The sequence below is a fragment of the Drosophila bipectinata genome, chromosome 3R (assembly GCF_030179905.1).
Source record: "Drosophila bipectinata strain 14024-0381.07 chromosome 3R, DbipHiC1v2, whole genome shotgun sequence".
Lineage (NCBI taxonomy): Eukaryota > Metazoa > Arthropoda > Insecta > Diptera > Drosophilidae > Drosophila > Drosophila bipectinata.
Window position 1 is genome coordinate 9,352,854 of NC_091739.1, and position 18,530 is coordinate 9,371,383.

An 18,530-nucleotide genomic window follows, 5' to 3' on the forward strand; every position below is an offset into this window, starting at 1 on the left:
CATAGACGTATCTATAAACTATAATTTAATTGTCTAAAAGTCCTCTTAATACGTTTTACCATCTCAAGTTCATTCCAGCATAGTTACATTTTAAATAAATGTTTATTTTTCCTTCCGAAGGGAAAATTAAAGGAATTTAAACTTAAAAGAAAAAAAAATAAATAATCTGTTAAATAATGTGGACTAACAACCGAATACTAAATGTTAGTTTTAGAGGGTCTTATGAATGTCACAACCTAAGTTCTTAACACTTCCACTCTGTTTTTGTTCCATTTAAGTTTCTAGTATGAAAATAAACCATATTAATAAATAAGAAATAAAAACAATTCTTATGCCACTTAATATAATAAAATTAAAGATTGAAAACAAGAAAAGCAAGCCTTGCCTATGACGAAATGGGTAAAGGATAAACAATTTTAATAAAAATAACTATTTAATTATGTACATTATAGAAGTGTTATTATTGGGTGGGATAGTTTCCCAAATCACACTCTACCCTCTATCCTTTATTAATACAAAATGCGTCAGTTTGTTTTAAAGTACGATTATTTATTTTGAAATATCAGTTTTGTATGCTTTTGTTCTCTAAATTTGTTTTCACAAACATCATGTTTTAATGTGTGCCTCTGTTTAGTTTTTTTTTGTTTTCGTACAAATCTTGAGCGTTGTTGTATTGCTTAACTTTTTTAATTATGTGTTAAGATGCCTCGCTAAATTGGAAAATTTCATAAAGACTATGTAGTTTCCATAAATAATGGAGATGAGTTGATTGTATTTATGGTATTCATGCTTCCAATTTTATTTAGGAGTACATGTGTACGTACTTTTTTGATTTGAAATGTTTGATGACGTTTTATGCTTTGAATTTTTTTCTAAATTTATTTCATTTTAAAGTGAAGATTTTATTGTTTTATGTGATGGTGAACTGTATTTGTAAGTGATTGATTTCTTAATCTAAATCATTATTCTTTTTATTTGATTTAACTCCAAGAAATTGTTCCTTAACTATATTCTAAACAATTTTAAAATAAATAATTTTCTTTAATGTGTACATTTAAATTTAGTATATATTTAGTTTAGATTTTTTGTTTTGTTTGTAAATTTATTATAATTTTGACCTTGGATTGGTTTTTGTAGATTTAGTTTACTTAAACATTGTGAAGGGGTACACGGTGACGTTCAGGATACGCTTAATCAACAACAAAATTCACATATAACAACAGGTAAATGAAAATGTTACAAAAAATATATATTATCATTATATTAAGGTGTATGGTAAAAATACAATGTAAATATAGAGATTTTTTGTTACATTCGTGTGTACTTTCCGTTCAACATTTTGTGCATTTCATATTGATTCTTCGTACAAGCACTTGCACTTCTACACAATAACGCCTAAGATGCATTCGAGTTTATGGGCTTACAAACAATTACTTTTGACCAATAATTTGAAATACTTTTATCTTGGGCTTTACTAAAATTGGCCAAATGTCAGTTGAGTGCAATTAAAAGTTCTATTAACAGATTAATAAACATTCACTTAATTGTTAATAAAATTTTGTTCTAGCTCTTTGTCTGCTTATGCTCAAATAAATATGTTTTGATGAAATAATTTACAATTTTGTTAAGTATAAAATATTTGGCATACAATTTCGAGAAGCTCTACGAATTAATTGGTTTTCGGTTTTTAGCACAACATTTTACACAAAGGTAATAAAATGATTTGAAAAATATTTTGGGCTGGGTCTTTGGATGGCAATGCGTTTTGTCCAGAACAAAAATTTGTCAATCATTCTCATTCTTGTGGAATGCTGTCATATGTCACATACGTGTGTATATGTGGATGTACTCATATTTCATTTGGCATTGTGTTAGCATAAAAATGGCCACAAAAACTTAATATATGTATGCTTTAATCAAAAGTCTTACAGGCAAAACTAATATGGAACGAAATTTGATTAAGTTTTCGTTTTGTTTACATTTTTTTGTTTTGGCAATTAACATTATTCTTTTGTGCTTATGCTTTTCTCTATATATTTTATATATAGTATGTCTATGAATTCGAAACTTTTTCGCTATTCTAAATATTATGGAGCTGCTTAAGTTGTTCATACATATACGGAGTTTACTGTTTGTGTTTTTTGCTTTTTTTTGTAGAAATAGTTTGGTTTAGAAAAGTGTTCTTTTGTTTACGTTTTCTCAAATAAAGTTGATTTCGTCATTATACGAATTCCTGACCTCCTGTTGTTTGTTTTTTAAAAAATGTTCACAAATTCCAAAACGCGTCGTATCTCAAATACAATTGCTCAACTTCCTCTGGTTGTTAAAAGTACTACAAAATTGTGTGTGTTTCGGTTGTTGTCGGTTTCGGTTCGGTTGCTAAAGTATTGACGAGGGGCCTCGGACTCTATCGTGCAAGCCTTTTCATTGGCAAGTACATTGCCTTTATTGCTCAGCTTCAGTGGTAGCCCTCGCTATGCACTCGCTTTGTTTTGGTTTGTTAGTACTTCTCATCGTCTGTGATCTCCCTATGGGAGTTCTGTAATTCTCAGGCCTTGTAGTGTTTGTTCCTCACAGCACAGCACAGGCTCAGAGCGAAGGTCAGAGACAGCAGCTCCAAAAATATGATGGAAACGGTGACGGCGAAAATAGGTATCCAGTTCTCAGTAACGCACTCAATCATTTTGTCCACACAACCCTGCAATACAGAAAGACACTCACATTACTCACAGAAGGCAGTTCAAATTTCTTTCAATTGGCTTGCGACACGCATTCCATGGGCGCCGTCTTACAAACAGATCGAAAATTGATATGCGACATGAATATAAATATTAATCAAAACTCTTTTTTTTATCGTCTCGGCGTTCCAGCGTCGGCAGACGGGAATTGGCAGACCAAAGACACCCCAAAGGCAATATAAAGGATTATTAACTTTTATGGCCAGAAAAGAGCGATAATGATCGCTCATCCAAGAACTTATGAGTCGCACCCACCTCTGCCAATTGACTTTTAATGGGTTTTTGGTTATTCAACGGAAAAGAGAATGAAAATTTAATAGAGGATTCTTGAAATGGAAAGTCGTAACATTTAAGTGGAAATACTATTATTTTAAACAAGAGTTTATAATAAAACCTCCTTCCTAGCAAATAAATAGCTTTATTTTTTCCGCTTAGTTACCGTTTGATAAATGGCTTGGTTTAAAGGACCCCCGAACTTAAGACGACGCGACATTTCACATTCGTTGTCCTTTAGATCTTCCTTGCAACAGGACTCGGGTATATTATAGAAGACATTCATGGAAGACACGGCGATCTCAACAATATTCGTCCGATCCACATTATTGAAGCGACTTGTGGCCCAATCTCCAGGACCATCAGCACCACAGCATTTTAACTAAACAAGAGAGGAAATAAATATCATAAATTTAATGTCTTCTCGAAAGTATTTCCAAATATTTACTTGTTTTTGCAACGCATCAAAGGTCACGGTCTGTGAACTCATGGTGGATTGCCCGTACTCGTGCTGAACTGTAGACTTGACGGCCGCCCGAATGATATCGTCCAGTTTGTCTTGATTGTGGAAGGCCCAGGCACCGGCCGCAATTTGGGCCACCATAACAACCAGTATGACACAGAAGAACTGCAAGAATATTTACAATTTATGAATGCCAGAGTGTGGGGTAACCGCGTAGGCGTTGAGTAAATAAACTCTCGGAGATCCGAAAATGATACATCCACAAATTCCCAGACTTGGCACTGCCATGTGGGCTGACTTCCAAATAGGGTTGTTGATAATATATCAAAATATCAATATATCGATATTTTATTCTAATAATGATATATTTATATCGTAATATTTTTTTTGCCTAAATATCGAAATATCGATGTTTGTTTTTGATATTTTTGGATATTATTTCCTTGGTCACTGAATTTCAAAGCAACGTGGATTGATCTTCTGTACCAAGTTTAGCAGTGGGATATGGGATTTTATGGATGGGATCGCTTTATGGGATTTCTATACATCCAATGGGTTGCTTTTCCACGTAGCTTGAGACAAGCTGAATTATAATTTCAGCTTCTTATTTTTTTCCGACAATAAGGAGCTGAAATTATATGACGGACACACACATAAAGCAAAGGGTATTCTTAAAATCCCTAAATTCAAAACATTGGGATTAATTTGGTATATCATAAAATAAAAGTTAAGTTTATACAATGTATAAAAATATAATTAAATAATTATTTAGGCAACTTGTCTTTTTAGTTCGAGATTTAACAGATAAGAGAACCCCCTAAGTGTGCAGGAAAACAATTTATTCAAAAAATATCAAATATATCGATATTTCCCATTGATATTTTAAATATTATCATCATATTTTTTTGATAAAAAAAATATCATCGATACGATATTTTTAAAAATATTTGACAACCCTACTTCCAAAGCAATTACATGAATGGAGTGGAGTAGTGTGGGCCACACAACTGCATTCATTTTAATTGGAATTCGCATATAATTAAAGTTCTTACTCCACTTTTTACTTACCGAAACGAGAAAACATTGCGACTCTCGGCACACGCCCCAGCAGCCGAAGAACGCGCCCAGAGTGATCAGTATTCCGATGCCCAGCAAGACATAGAGGGCTATTTGGTAGTGCTGGTAGGATTGGGACATGGACAGAACGAATGTGGGATCTGTTAGCATCCATACGGCGGATATGACAAAAGTCAATCCAATGATCTGCAAAACAAAAAATAAATATTTTTTTAAAATTTGTAAAGATTTTCTGTGAAGAGTGCATTTTTAATACTGGAGGCACGCGTCAGTGACGCCATCTGGTTGGGCGGCAATTAAAGTGGGAGTCTCGCCACGCCCTTACCACCCCATTTGTGGCCCCTGCTGCGTAACTTATGATGTCAGCTACGTTGAAAGTTTCAAATTCTATTCTATTATATTCTCTATTCTATTCTATTACTTTTAATTAAATTAAAAGAGTAGGGGGTTCTTTTCCAAAATTTTTAAACTTTGTTGAAATAATAAAATTATAGTTTTATTTTATTTTGTTTACTGATTATGGGATTTATTTTTAGAAATAATTCATTGATCTGAGCAGCAAAATCAGCTCTTATCGGCTTTTTTAATCACTGTTTTTTTAACAGCAATATATAAAGTAATGAATATAGTATATACCCGGTCTTTATATTACAAACTGAATCATAAAATATTATATTTTTTAAAACCAATTTTGTATTCAAGTTCTTATTCATGCACTGAATGAGAAAATCTAATAAGAGCTAATGACTTAATAGGTAGAACTCGACTGTGTCATATATTGTATGTGTTTATATTCATTAATTATTCAATTATTCATCCCAGAGAAAATGGGTTTGAGATGAAAATTAATCAAGGGATATACACAGTGTATGTGCTTTATAGGAAATAGCCAATTGAGAAGTATTTAGCAATGTAAAGAGCTCTTACAAAACACAAATATTTTTCGAAATACAACAAATGTACTTGTTTGTACAAAACTACTCTGCATTTCGGAATCTGATTGAAATCTGGAGCATCTCAGCTTCTAGATAAGATTACGCAGTAGACCTTGCTAGAAGACCTCTAAGAACAAAAAGACTATATAGTTGCTATAAATTTTGTGTTTTAAAATTGTTAAAGAACTGAAATGAATCTTCTTTAAAAACTTAATATTTAATTTTAAATTCTTTGGCAAGAGCAAGTAAAAAAAGTGTGCCACACAAAGTACTCGCTTATGCCCCAATGGCTCATATGTGTGCCTCTGTTCATGGAAATGTAATATCATACAATGTTGCGCCACACGAGGGTAGTTTATGGAGTAGCATAAAGTGCCAGCAAATGGTAACTAATATTAAACAAGATAATCGTACCACTTCTGTCTTGACCCACTTTACTAAGAATTTCTTTTATAATATCTTTTGGTAGCCCAATTTAGTATCAATTTTTTTGTATGTACCAATGGAATCCCTGCCTTTTTTCTTCACAACATTTTTACTATGTCGCGTGTCCATGACAAAAAAAAACACAAAAAGTCTGCCGAACGGGCTAATAAATGTGCAGGTCCTTCGTTGACCCACTTTCGAGTGCCGAGGCGTCGAAAGCGGAACACACAAGAGACCCAGTTGGAATCACGATGAGGACTTCGGGTGTGAGAATACATACAATGTATGCTCTTTACATTTCCAGTCGCTATTTTGTGCCACAATTAACCGCATCGATTGAGAACTGCAGTCGCATGACAGAAATTATATCAGAGATGGAAAATGAAGCGCCACTGACGAATAATTGAGGAGAAAATAGAACATCGGGTCTTGTAAATGGCTAAAAATAGTTTAAATTTATTTATAAAAATTACAAAATTTATACAAATTATTACAAAGTTTATTTTTGTAATATATGATTAAAAAAAATTAAATCTATCAATGCTTCTTGAAAATATATACTTTTTTAGTCATTTTTGTGGATGGACTGGACGGGATGGCCAACGGATGGCTTTTTTGGTCACTGACAACTTCAATGACGAAAGCGACAGCATCGGCCTCCCGTCCAGACCCGACCCGTATTCGCCCCTCGGATCTGGGATCATGGCATCGTCGGAAACACAGCGTCCTCAGAGATCGTGGCGTTTGATCACGATGCCCCACAGCGACGATGAAAATGGAAATGTTTGGAAACTGATGCACAGTGTCCACAGGGTAGAGAGAAATCTAAACGAATTTCAGACAATGCTCACAGTGGTTCACAATGGTTAGTTATTCTTAGTTCTCATTTATTTATAAATAAATGTCTTTGACGTACTTTTTCCCATCATAGCTTTAAAAATAGACCAGACCATTAATAAAACAAACTGCACAATTTCCATGGTCTTGAGATTTATTCATAATTGTGCCAACACACACCACTGTGCACAAAATAACGACTAAAACTAAGACATCTTGAAACGGACACATGTGTTGTTGTTGTTGGTTTCGCCCGTATTCGAAAATAGCTTTTGACTAATAAATACTATAGACAAAAATCGAAAAAGGCACCCACAACCAAGAGGAGGAACTGAAAAATGAAAACAACCAGCATAAGCATCAACATTATAAATTGATGCCCAAACGAAAAGGAAAATCGTATTTCGAAAGTCCATCCATACTACAGGCCCTGTAGATAAGATGCAAGCTTTCTAAGTGAACATAAACATTTCAGTGTGAATGCCCAGAGAATGATAAAAGTTTAATGAAACTGCTGCTGTGAGGCGAAAATTGCGTAAATCATTAAAGCTGTCCAGCAAATATTACTCTTTTTTCTGGGAGTTCTGGTAGGGATGAAAGGGTGATCGCCAAAATGTAAGTCCCTTTCTGGTTAAACTCTGCCTGCATACGAGCGCGTTATAAAACAAACAAAATTAATAAAAAAATAAATAAAAAACAGGAAAAAGGGCAGAAGCAGAAAAAACTAAACAGAAATGGAAAAGAGAGAAAAAAACGCTGCTAAGATGAGCGCCCGCCCCAGTGGGAGGATGGGCGGAGAAGAGGTGCTGCCCTTCCCAGAAGAATTCTCATTGTTGGCGGGTGGAGGAGTCAAATAATGCATGAAAAGTTATAAAGTAGTAATCACTTTTTTATAAAAAAAAATTATAAAATAAATAAAAATACTAATTAAACATGATCTTATAAATGTTATTTACTTATATTTTTTCTTCGAGTTCTTTTCACTTCAAATAAAATATATTATTTTTCGTCTTATCAGTAAAAGATTTATTTTTTTTTTGTGCACCTACAAGCGAGAGAACCTAAGAGCGGAGGGCTCCAAAGGAGCCGATTTCAAAGAGCGTGCGCGCGCTGCCCAGCCCCTCCCCCTATCTTCAGCCCACCTAGCAAAGGGGCGTCGGGAATACACAACACACACACACACATACAACCACGCAACATGCCCACACACACCCACCTACCCACCACACACACAGATTTAGGTCCCTGTTCCAGTTGTTGTTGTGATGGGAGAAAAGAATCTCGGATTTTGGTTGTAGCTTACATACCCAGAACAAAATGTTTATAAGGACCATAAGATATTTGACGCACGAACAGCAGCCGTTGAGACCCATTGCGGATTAAGTTCTTTAACTAATTTTCTCGCTGAAAGTGGGTTGGAATTAACTGGTTTTGTCACCACTTTTTAGATGCTTCTTGCAGCCACTCGGTTGGTTGCAGCAAAATCGTATTTAACTGCAACCTGCAAGGCGATTTCCGTTTTTCACTTTTCGACCTGCTCAGCGGACTTTTATCAAATAACTATTTATTTATTTTTTTAACACTTTTCTTTGAGCCACCGTTGGCGCAATTTTCCGTTGCAACCGTTGCAAATTATTTAAAAATTTTATTTGTACATCGAGCCGCAGCAAGCGTCCGTTCGAGTCGACTTTCAGTGTTGCCAGATGCCGATTAGTTACCCCCAAATATCTATCGAATTGTTTCTAGTGTGACCAATCAGCACCAACAAAAAAATATATATGTATGGCCACTTTGATGGCCTAGTAGCTGGTCACATTGGGAAATTTTCGTAGTTTGCTTTGCTCCGGTCCCTCAAACTGAAAAACACCAACACCGAGGCACTGTGGAAAACATTAAACTATTAGATTTACGTTTAAAATGGCTGTCTGACGTTAGCGCACGGCAACGAGAATCGAGTGGCAAAGTGCATTAAAATGGCTCGCAGCTGAAAAGTAGAGAATATGTAGCAGGGTAGCATAGACCCTTTTCTCGCGAAAAAAAAAATCGGTGCAAAGGAAAAACAAAACAAATACACAGCCAAATGCGAATGTAAATGTGAAGGCAAAGTAAGCGAAAGGTCCCCCAGCTTGGAGTATAGAGTGCAATATATGTTTTTTTTTTTTTTGTGGCTTAATTAAAGCCAAGTCTTGATCCCCACTTGCCCCAAACTCCCCGCTAGTAATGTTGTGTGTTTCCGCTTGCGAGTGTATGTGAGTGTCTTGTAATTTTGTTACGCAGTGGAGCGAAGTTGGAGTTGACTTTGTTGTTGTTGTTAATGTTATGGAATGAAGTGGAGTGTAACCAAACACGAACGAAAACGGGAAAAAACCTAAAAGCGCAGGCCAAGCTTTTCCAAATGAGCATATCTCAGGCACTGCACAGGCCAGTCTCTGTCCCACCGCCCCCCTTTTTGCATAATAAGACACTTTTCGCCAGGCTTACGCACTTGCTTAGGTACTCTTTCCGCCTAAAAGGCACCTGAAGAAATAAAGTCAAAGAATATTAATTATTTTTATTTATTAAAATTATTATTACATCTTTTTTTGCTTAAAAGTTTCCTACAGATACTTTATCTTGTATCTTTTAATCCAAAAAATGTTCAGTATTTGATGGATTTTTTTTCCTGTATCCCTCCCCCCTTTCTCCAACTCCCCTGGTTTCTTGGCAAATTTCACTTTCACATTCGTTGCGGGCAGTTACAGCAAAACCAATTGCCTGGCTGGGACTTCTTTTATTTTCAGTTCCCCACCACTTCGGGGCGTTTTAAATTAGAAAGTGTCGGGGTATGTGTGTGCGAAGTTGTGACATGAACGGCATTTTCTCAATGACTCTGGCTAATAGTGGATAGTATGGTGTTTGGTAACCGGCATGACAGCCATAAAGTTTCAAAAAAAAACGGCAATTAATATCTGTATCTGTATACTGCATCTGTGTATCTGAACCTAAAATATAATTCTAATTAGTGCTCGTTAACAATTCACTACCCGGCCCCCATCGTTTGCCAACTGCGGTGTGTGGGAACCAAAATTGTTGCATCCAGAGTGAGAGATGGAAATAAAAAAAGGGGACAAACACCAACACAATTGCGGAATGAGAGGCGGGCACAGATGGGGGGAAAACAATAGGACTAATTTGAATAAAAAATGTATGCAAAATATTAGTACTTCTAATAATGCTACCAAATATAGTAATAACTTGCTATATTTTATTTTCTGCCTCCGTACCTAGTATGTCAACCGCTATTGTTGACAAATTTTAATCATTTGCATTCCATAAAAAATTACAAATGCGTTTAAAGTACGACAGCAGCTTATGCCTTGGCCAACAGACAGCATAAATTGGTGCAAGCAACGGCACTTGGCAACATCCAATAGCAACAACAACAAAGCCACCAGGGAAGTTGGCAACTGCCTCCTATTATCATTAGCAGAGTTAACAGAGCTCTATTCCGCTAACAGCGCCTTAACATTTTCCAAGTGCAACAACCCTGCGTGGGTGTGTGGGTGTTTGGGTATGTGCCTTGGCCAGATGTGTGAACTTACAACAGCACTACTGTTGGCGATAACAATGGCCCAGACTTCATAGAAACTGGGTAACGCTTTTATAATTCATTCTATTTTTATTTCCCTCCCTTTGTGGCCTTCTTCTTGAATATTAAATCGGGCTATGCCATATGTAGATAGTTGGAGATATATAGTATTTATAATTCTGAAAGATTATATATCTGTGTACCTGTTTGTTTACATGATATCTAATGCTTGCCCGAATGCAGTTCCACCGATCTCCTGGATTTGGAACTGTAGACATAAATAAATCATTTATTTTTAAACATTGTTTGGCTGCCTGGAACCCAAACAAATATAAACTTCCATGGCTTCCAAGTTCTTGGAGGTACCAGTTTATTCATTTCTATATAATTAAATTGAGCGTTTGTGTTTGTTCTCAAGTTCCTCAAGTGGAGCATGAAAGTTGACCCCAAGGTTTCCAAACCCTAGCTGGGGAAAACAAACCTTGCGAGTGTGTACTTGGAATCGCAGCTGTCCAAAGAACTTTTGGAAAGTAAACACTGAATATGTCAGAAAAATGTGAATATTAGCGGGGGGTGGGGGACACCAGTGATAGGGTCAATAGACACAGCCTTTATCACTAAATCAATAAACCAAAACAAATTTCACTTTTCTTTCGTGTTTAGATTGAAGCGGCGCACCATCATAAAAACGCGATAAGCCCGGCGCAACTCGACAGATAAGCGGAGACGTTATCGCCCAACTCATCCAGGTACACAGTCAAAAATATTATATTTTGTCATAAAATATACCTATATAATATTTAAAATTTAATAAGTTTTAATGCCATCTATTTTTTTCAGTATAAGAGAAGAAAAGTAAAGGCAACTGCCAGGTACCGGCACCCGGAGGACCCAAAGGGAGCATGTCGCACGGCGGCGCCGGCGGCAGCGGCGGTTTGGGAGCGCAAACGGTAGTGGCCGGCAACCTTGGTGGCGGTGCAGCAGCAGCAGCGGCGGCGGCAGCAGCAGCGGCAGCAGCAGGTGGTGGCGGCGCAGGCGGTGGAGAGTACCGAGAACTCCACTGGACAGTATCGAGTGTGATGGACTCGTCGCGCGTCTCCACCTGCCTAATATCGATGCTGCTGATTGTTTACGGCAGCTTTCGCAGCCTAAACATCGAGCAGGAGGCTCGGGAACGGGAACAGAAGAAGCGGAATGAGTCGACGACTAATCTCTTGACCGGCGAGCAGGTGGAGAAGGAGCCAAGTAATTGTCTAGCTTCTTACTTTTTGAAATGTTTAATTAATAACATTCTTTCTTATAAATCTTAGCTGATAAATTCGCCACTCTGGACACGATGCACGCCCTTTGCTTGCCACTAGGAGCATCCATATCACTGCTTATTATGTTTTTCTTCTTCGACTCGATGCAGCTGCTCTTCGCCGTGTGCACAGCCAGTAAGTTAAAGGTCCTTCAAAGAAAGTTTGTCCTAATGTATGTCCTTTCTAGTAATTGCCACTGTGGCATTGGCCTTCTTGCTGCTGCCCATGTGCCAGTACATCATCCGGCCGTGTACGGACGGGAAGCGCTTTTCGTTTGGCATATGCGGACGCTTCACGGCAGCGGAACTCTTTAGCTTTACGCTCTCGGTGTCGATTGTGTGTATCTGGGTGCTGACCGGGCACTGGCTGCTAATGGACGGTGAGTTTACATCTTAAATATAATATTTTAAGTAATAATTGATATTTCTTATCCAGCTATGGGTATGGGCCTGTGTGTGGCTTTCATCGCGTTCGTTCGGCTGCCAAGCTTAAAGGTGTCGACGCTGCTGTTGACCGGCCTGCTCATCTACGACGTCTTTTGGGTTTTCCTCTCCTCATACATCTTCAGCACGAACGTAATGGTCAAGGTGGCCACACGACCCGCCGAGAATCCCGTCGGCATCGTAGCTAGAAAATTTAATCTAGGAGGAATCGTGCGGGACACGCCTAAGCTGAACTTGCCCGGAAAACTGGTGTTTCCCAGTATTCACAACTCGGGCCACTTTTCGATGCTGGGCCTGGGCGATGTGGTGATGCCCGGCCTGTTGCTGTGCTTCGTCCTGCGTTACGATGCCTACAAGAAGTCGCAAGGCGTCACCTCGGATCCCACGCTCTCACCGCCCCGTGGAGTAGGCTCTCGGCTAACATATTTTCATTGTTCCTTATTGGGGTAAGTAGTCTTACCGACTGTAATAATCAATTTTCATGAAATTATTTTATTTTAGTTACTTTTTGGGTCTGCTAACGGCTACGGTGAGCTCAGAGGTCTTCAAGGCGGCTCAGCCTGCACTACTGTACTTGGTGCCCTTTACGTTATTGCCTCTTTTACTAATGGCCTATCTGAAGGTAATATTAGTATTTCTTAGTTTGAATAATGTATAATAACCATGTTATTACAGGGCGACCTGCGTCGAATGTGGAGCGAGCCGTTCATCGCGCAACCACCATCAAAACAACTGGAAGTCTGAGTGTGCTCTTTCTCAAAGCAAAGAAAAACAAACGAAATATTGAAAAGGTTTATTTTTCAAAAAACACACACAAGCAAAACAAGATCTAAAGAAACGTTTGTCTCTTAACACATTGAGTGTGAATGTATTTTTTAACTCAACTTAACTAAGTTTCGTTTTAAGTTAGGTGATCCTCGTTTTCATAGTGAAATAAAACCACAACCGAGTAATTATAGTTTCTAGTGTAAGCAGAAAGTTTTATATATGCATATACTACACCTACTACATCCGGAAGTTCATTCAAATTGGCTTTAAGGTCTTCAATCATGCTATTACGTAGATAAGGATAAAGATCAAGCGAAATATTAGTTACAATTCATAGAGATTAATGCATTCGTATTACTATTGTATCAGTAAGCATTCTAATAATGCAAAACGATAGCGCAAGACTACAGACATTTTGAGATTCGAATTTCGACAGCATCCGCATCCGCATCCACATCCATTTCCAAATCTGTTCTGGGCAGTATGTTCTGTAAATACTTAAGTTGCTTTATGCATATTATAAAGATGTATGTATGTACGTATGCATATTGATAACGAACCACCATGCAACAAATAATAGTTAGTAAGCTCGCCTTCACACTTTCGTTGATTCTCGTTTCCGTATCACATGCCCATTTCCGTCCTTCTTCCCTGTAATCCCCTGTCTCCATTATCTTCATAATATCGAAATGATGTTTTTGCCAAATGCATGTGTTCGTTGCAAACAATAAATAAGCAAATAAAAATACAGATCAATAAAAAAAAACAACAAACGACAGTTGCACTGCGTGACTTTCACAAAAATTATGTTTCAAGAATTTACATTTTTTACGTTTACAAAATAATAATTATGGTATGCATATGGAAACGACAGTTACATATTAGTTCTAAGTAAATGCAATTTCGTAAAGTATAGAAACAATAAAAATGTGAGATTTAAACGATAAACCGGTTCTTTAATTCTTATAGAAGTTGGAGACTGTAATTACCTTAACTTAAATCCCAAGGATATGGCGGTTTCTAGCGTTAAGTTATGGGAAATTATATCTTTAAAAAAATAAATACATATTAGATGTATTCAGTCAATAGTTTTTTAACGTATGGGGGATCCTGATATATTCATATTCAAAAAAAGGACTTTTTAGATAATTAGTATCTACATACTTATGCATATGTATGGCTTCAATAACCAAAAATTTGGTACCACAGAAATGAAAATAAATTTTAAATTTGACACATTTTTTTCGATACATTTAATAAAAATACTACAATAATTAATTTGGAAAACAATTTATATTTAATTTAAACAATTATTTCCCCAACTCTTTTACCGGTTCATAATTTCCATTCCGATTCAAAGAGCAGCAAAGGGAAATTCTCTCTTGAGAGCAAGAGAGCCATTCCAGTGATGAGTAGAAAACGACGAAATTATCGATGCATCGATGTAATCCGGATTATCGATATATCTCCACCTCTACAAGTGCTGCGTAAATGCGTTATTTTGCATAAAACAAAAAAACAAACCGTTGCATAAACAAACCGGTGGAAAATATTGTGAATATTAAACATCAAGGTACGGTGCATGTGTGGGAGGCGTCCTCCCAAGGCTACTTTTGGCCACTGGCCACTCAAGTCGCGGGTCGTAGGCGTGGAAATTCCTGTGTGCAATAGTGGGCGTATGTGTGTGAGAGTGGCATCAAAATGCGTGTTTTTGATGTACATATGCGTACATCCGGCAATGTACAGACGAATTTATGTGCATATGTTTGTATGCACAAAGAGGTGTACCAATGCACTTGTGCATATAAACATTGATTCTAGTTCGGATCGCATCTTTATCTCCATCTTCTTCCAGCCCATTAGGGGGGGAACTAGTAACGATTTAAAAAATAATGTTTTCCATATAGTATATAAAAAAATGAATCGAATTTATGGGAAACTATGTACACAAAAGGTACATATGTATTTATTTTGGAATTTGGGAATCCTTATGCTTTGTCTGATGGAAATCTATTTAATTAATTTAAATTGTTTAATTTTAAAACTCTGAAACCCTGTTTTCATCCGTTTGATCCGCGCATCCACTTTATAATGCCACCTCACATCATACAAGCCTTGAATCCCAACCAGAGGCTTGCCCAGGTCCACATTACGCAACAATGCTACTACTGAAGGACTCTTTCCTAACTTAAGCCAGTGCTTTTGCAGTGCTTTCAGAAAAAGGACTCCAGCTGGGTAACTTGTGCGGCAAACTGAACCTCAACCGCCACCGCCAGCGACAGGGGCAGGAGCAGCAGCATCAGCGGCAAGCGCTCGGCCAGATGGGTGGCAACAGCACTGGGACCAACTCGAGCGCCTTCAGCGCGGGCGGATACATTGGACCGACCTCTGCCAGCAGCCACAACAACTTGGGCACCTCGGCGGCAGCAGCAGCGGCGGTTGCCGGTGGCAGCGACCTCATACCCGCACCTATTGGAACCGGAAACGCCATGGGAGTGTCCTCCTACGCGTATGGGGGAACCAGTTGGGAAGAATTCTGCGAGCGCCATGCCAAGGCGGCCGCCTCCGACTTTGCCAAGGCCTGCATCACCTACATAAACGGAAATCTGCCCCCGGAGGAGGCGCGCAACATTCAGCACCGCAGCTTCGCCCAGAAATTCGTAGAGTCCTTTTCAGCCCACTACGACACAGAGTTCTTTCGTAGGCGGAGCACACTGAAGTCGGGGGCGGGGTCGGTGGAATTTGATGAGGAGCACGAGGTACCCCGACTGCTTTCCAAGTCCCTCCTCAGGAGACTCTCCTTCAAGGGACTGCGCAAGGGCAAGGTGAGTAAAGCAGACTTTATAATTAAACGTTAATTATAGCCATTAGTTTCAATATTTAAGATTAGTTAAATAGTCGGAGCCCTCGGCTATATTCAACCCACTTGTTTCAACTTTCAAAGTTCTCTGTGATACAGGCCTTCTTCCACAAGAACTCCGACGACTTGGACGGGAGCGGAAGCAGCAAGCAGAGCAAGACAAAGCTGGCCAAGATCACGGTCGAGTGCCGCAAGGAGGGCTGGGTGAACAACCTCACCCCGGAGAGTCTGGACCAGCCGACGGGCTCACAGAAATGGGAGCGCTGCAAGTTGGTTTTGGTCAAGGCCGTGGGCGGCTACATGCTGGAGTTCTATCCAAACAAGTCGACAAAGCCACGCAGTGGCCTCTTCTGTTTCCTCATCTCGGAGGCGCGCGAAACAACGATTTTGGAGATGCCCGACAGGCTGAACACCTTTGTCCTCAAAGCGGACAACAACATGGAATACGTGATTGAGGCGGAGAACGCCGAGGAAATGCGCAGCTGGTTGGCCACCATTCGCTACTGCATGCGAACGCCGCCCACCCAGCAGCCCCTCATCGAGTCCGATGGTGTGATGGCCGCTGCGATGCAGACTTCGCCCACTAACCCAACCCCCAATCCCATTGGCGGTATCCAGAACCCGCAGTACCATCAGCATGGGGGCTCAAACGGAAACATTGTCGGCGGAGGACCTCCCCTCGCCTCTTCCCTGTCCGCAGACAGTGCTTTGGGACAAGGAGGTGCCACGTCCGCCAATGACTTGAATGCCATCAACGAATTGGGCACAACACCGCCCTCAGGTCCACCGGACATACCTTTGAGGCCACATCGAGGCGAGCAACGCTTGTCGGCCTCCAGTAATTTCGATGGCGTGGAGCTCGGCGAAGATGCGGATATAAACGTGGCTGATCTGACAGCTGAGATGAGTTCATTCCCGTGGTTTCACGGAACACTCACTCGCTCGGAAGCGGCCCGAATGGTTCTACAATCAGAAGCTGCCGGACATGGTTACTTTTTGGTCAGACAGAGCGAAACGCGCCGAGGCGAGTTCGTGCTGACGTTCAACTTTCAGGGGCGGGCCAAGCACCTCCGCCTCACGATTTCAGAGAAAGGGCAATGCCGGGTGCAGCACCTGTGGTTCCCCTCCATTCAGGAGATGCTCGAGCACTTCCGCCACAATCCGATACCATTGGAATCGGGCGGTACTTCGGATGTGACCCTAACCGACTGGGTCCTCAACAACAGCAGAATCAACGATCTATCGACCGCTGCAGCCGGTGGAGGAGGAGGTCATGATTCGGGACAGCTAAATGATCTGTCCATCACCAATGGTAATGGAAATGGAAATACGAATGGAGCGGCAGCAGCGGGTGGAGCTGGAACTGGAGCGGGAGCGGGAGCAACTGGCGGTGGTCATCCGTCTCCGAGACATGTGAGATAGCCAAAATTTTGGAGTCAATTCAGTGTCAGTGATGGTTTTTTATTTTACTTTGATTTCTATTTATTTCTTATCATTTCATTGCAATGAAACAAGATAGATAGGTTTAGGTCTTGAGAAGGTTGTTTATTTCAGGAACTGAGATAATTAGAGAGATTTTACTAGAATTTTGAGTTAAAGATTAAATGAAGGTTAAATAGTTTGAATTTTTGAAAAATATGAATTAAAGGTAAGAGATGAAGGCCAAGAGTAAAGGACATTTTTCAAAAAAAGAGCAGTTAATTGCAATACTAAATAATTAGTATTAAATACTATATGTATATTATATATTCAGAGCTTATCTTAACTAATTATATCTCACCCTTTTCTCAACTGAAATACAAGTCAACATTTTCTTCAGATTGCTTTGAATCAAGAGAACTTTTAGTATTTTTAGTTAGTTTTCGTGTTTTGTTAAAAGTTTAAACTGCTTGAGTTCATGTTGCATGCTAATTGTTTCATCACACACCCCCCTGTATCCTCTGTAATGCCATTGACTGACCAAGACTCTTGATTTTCTCGCTTAATCCTACAGTGCAACGAAGTGATTACCATGAATCTTAGTGTTCGCCTAAAGACAAACGAAATTGATCTGCCACAGGAGCCAACACACGTATATTTTCCGGACCAAGTCTATTTCCGTTTGGATCCCACATCTCTAACCGTGCATGGATCGCCACCAGCCGCCCAGAGTTTTCTGGATCAACCGCATCTACGGGCCTCGAACGCCTCGCTGCAGGCGGCGGCTCACCATCATCCGGCAGGACAATCACGACATCCCAGCGACAGTGGCAACAACAGCGCCAGCGGGGGAGCAGCGGGCTCCAACTCGGGTGCCGAATGCACCGGACGGGCTGTCGACAACCAGTATAGCTTCACCTAAATCACCTGGCCTGGACAGCCCTATCCGCGGAATGTGGAATGTGGTTTTCCGTGCGGAATTTATTTTTGTGCCATTTTAATTGTCTTGATGGGAAAAATTTGTGTTTTGCATTACAGAACGTAGTCTGTCCTATCTTCTGCTTTCTTTGCCATTTTTCTTAATTGTTTCTAAATTATTTAAGTACCTATTTTGGAAGACATGAAGTAACTGAATATTATTACGTATATATATTATATAGCTAAATGTGTGTGTTCATTTTAAGTACATCAATGTTGTATGTATAGAAGAGTAAAACAAAAATTTGAGATGTTTGTGGCACCAAAGGTGTGACTCATGCGAATCCTAAAACTTCCTGCTTTACAAAACAAAAAAATACATACATATATACTATACTTATAAATATTAATTATATATGCATAATTATGTATGTGTATGTATAAATAAATATATATATTGAAATTGGTAACTACAATAAATGAAGTTATGCAAAAATACAAATA

The 18,530-nt window shown here is 39.1% G+C and overlaps 3 protein-coding genes across 6 annotated transcripts; 2 read left to right on the forward strand and 1 right to left on the reverse strand.

Annotated features, from left to right (window-relative positions):
- Positions 1-528: 528 nt before the first annotated feature.
- On the reverse strand, positions 529-8,461 carry Tsp96F (Tetraspanin 96F). Its single transcript, XM_017246631.3, has 5 exons — positions 8,057-8,461; positions 4,543-4,737; positions 3,460-3,639; positions 3,178-3,393; positions 529-2,698 (listed from the first exon to the last, which is right to left on the reverse strand). Exons 1-5 carry the CDS (start codon positions 8,120-8,122, stop codon positions 2,549-2,551), a joined length of 807 nt encoding a protein of 268 aa, XP_017102120.1. The 5' UTR covers positions 8,123-8,461; the 3' UTR covers positions 529-2,548.
- Positions 8,462-8,559: 98 nt separating this feature from the next.
- On the forward strand, positions 8,560-13,777 carry SppL (signal peptide peptidase-like protein). Its single transcript, XM_017246630.3, has 8 exons — positions 8,560-8,854; positions 10,981-11,066; positions 11,158-11,562; positions 11,628-11,753; positions 11,806-11,997; positions 12,054-12,507; positions 12,563-12,683; positions 12,737-13,777. The coding sequence occupies exons 3-8, from the start codon at positions 11,220-11,222 to the stop codon at positions 12,803-12,805; spliced, it is 1,305 nt and encodes a 434-aa protein (XP_017102119.2). The 5' UTR covers positions 8,560-8,854; positions 10,981-11,066; positions 11,158-11,219; the 3' UTR covers positions 12,806-13,777.
- Positions 13,778-14,248: 471 nt separating this feature from the next.
- On the forward strand, positions 14,249-18,528 carry Lnk (SH2B adapter-like protein Lnk). 4 transcript variants are annotated; one of them, XM_017246739.3, is made up of 4 exons: positions 14,249-14,402; positions 15,038-15,654; positions 15,774-17,102; positions 17,683-18,528. In XM_017246739.3, the coding sequence occupies exons 2-4, from the start codon at positions 15,151-15,153 to the stop codon at positions 18,028-18,030; spliced, it is 2,181 nt and encodes a 726-aa protein (XP_017102228.2). In that variant the 5' UTR covers positions 14,249-14,402; positions 15,038-15,150; the 3' UTR covers positions 18,031-18,528. The 4 variants fall into 4 exon arrangements, with proteins under 4 accessions (XP_017102228.2, XP_017102230.2, XP_017102231.2 ...); XM_017246741.3 differs by having other exon boundaries at positions 15,789-17,102; XM_017246742.3 differs by having other exon boundaries at positions 15,774-17,135; positions 17,683-17,824.
- Positions 18,529-18,530: the final 2 nt, after the last annotated feature.

Bases quoted from the DNA above. Each gene is read 5' to 3' on its own strand.
- Lnk (XM_017246739.3), top strand. From the start codon at position 15,151: ATGGGTGGCAACAGCACTGGGACCAACTCGAGCGCCTTCAGCGCGGGC. The intron at 15,655-15,773 runs GTGAGTAAAGCA...CAACTTTCAAAG, and splicing joins AGGGACTGCGCAAGGGCAAG to TTCTCTGTGATACAGGCCTT. The intron at 17,103-17,682 runs GTGAGATAGCCA...TTAATCCTACAG, and splicing joins GTCATCCGTCTCCGAGACAT to TGCAACGAAGTGATTACCAT.
- Tsp96F (XM_017246631.3), bottom strand. From the start codon at position 8,122: ATGGGTCTCAACGGCTGCTGTTCGTGCGTCAAATATCTTATGGTCCTT. The intron at 4,738-8,056 runs GTATGTAAGCTA...TTTGTTTTGCAG, and splicing joins TTATAAACATTTTGTTCTGG to ATCATTGGATTGACTTTTGT. The intron at 3,394-3,459 runs GTAAATATTTGG...TCTCTTGTTTAG, and splicing joins TTGATGCGTTGCAAAAACAA to TTAAAATGCTGTGGTGCTGA.
- SppL (XM_017246630.3), top strand. From the start codon at position 11,220: ATGTCGCACGGCGGCGCCGGCGGCAGCGGCGGTTTGGGAGCGCAAACG. The intron at 11,754-11,805 runs GTAAGTTAAAGG...TGTCCTTTCTAG, and splicing joins CTTCGCCGTGTGCACAGCCA to TAATTGCCACTGTGGCATTG. The intron at 11,998-12,053 runs GTGAGTTTACAT...TTTCTTATCCAG, and splicing joins GCACTGGCTGCTAATGGACG to CTATGGGTATGGGCCTGTGT.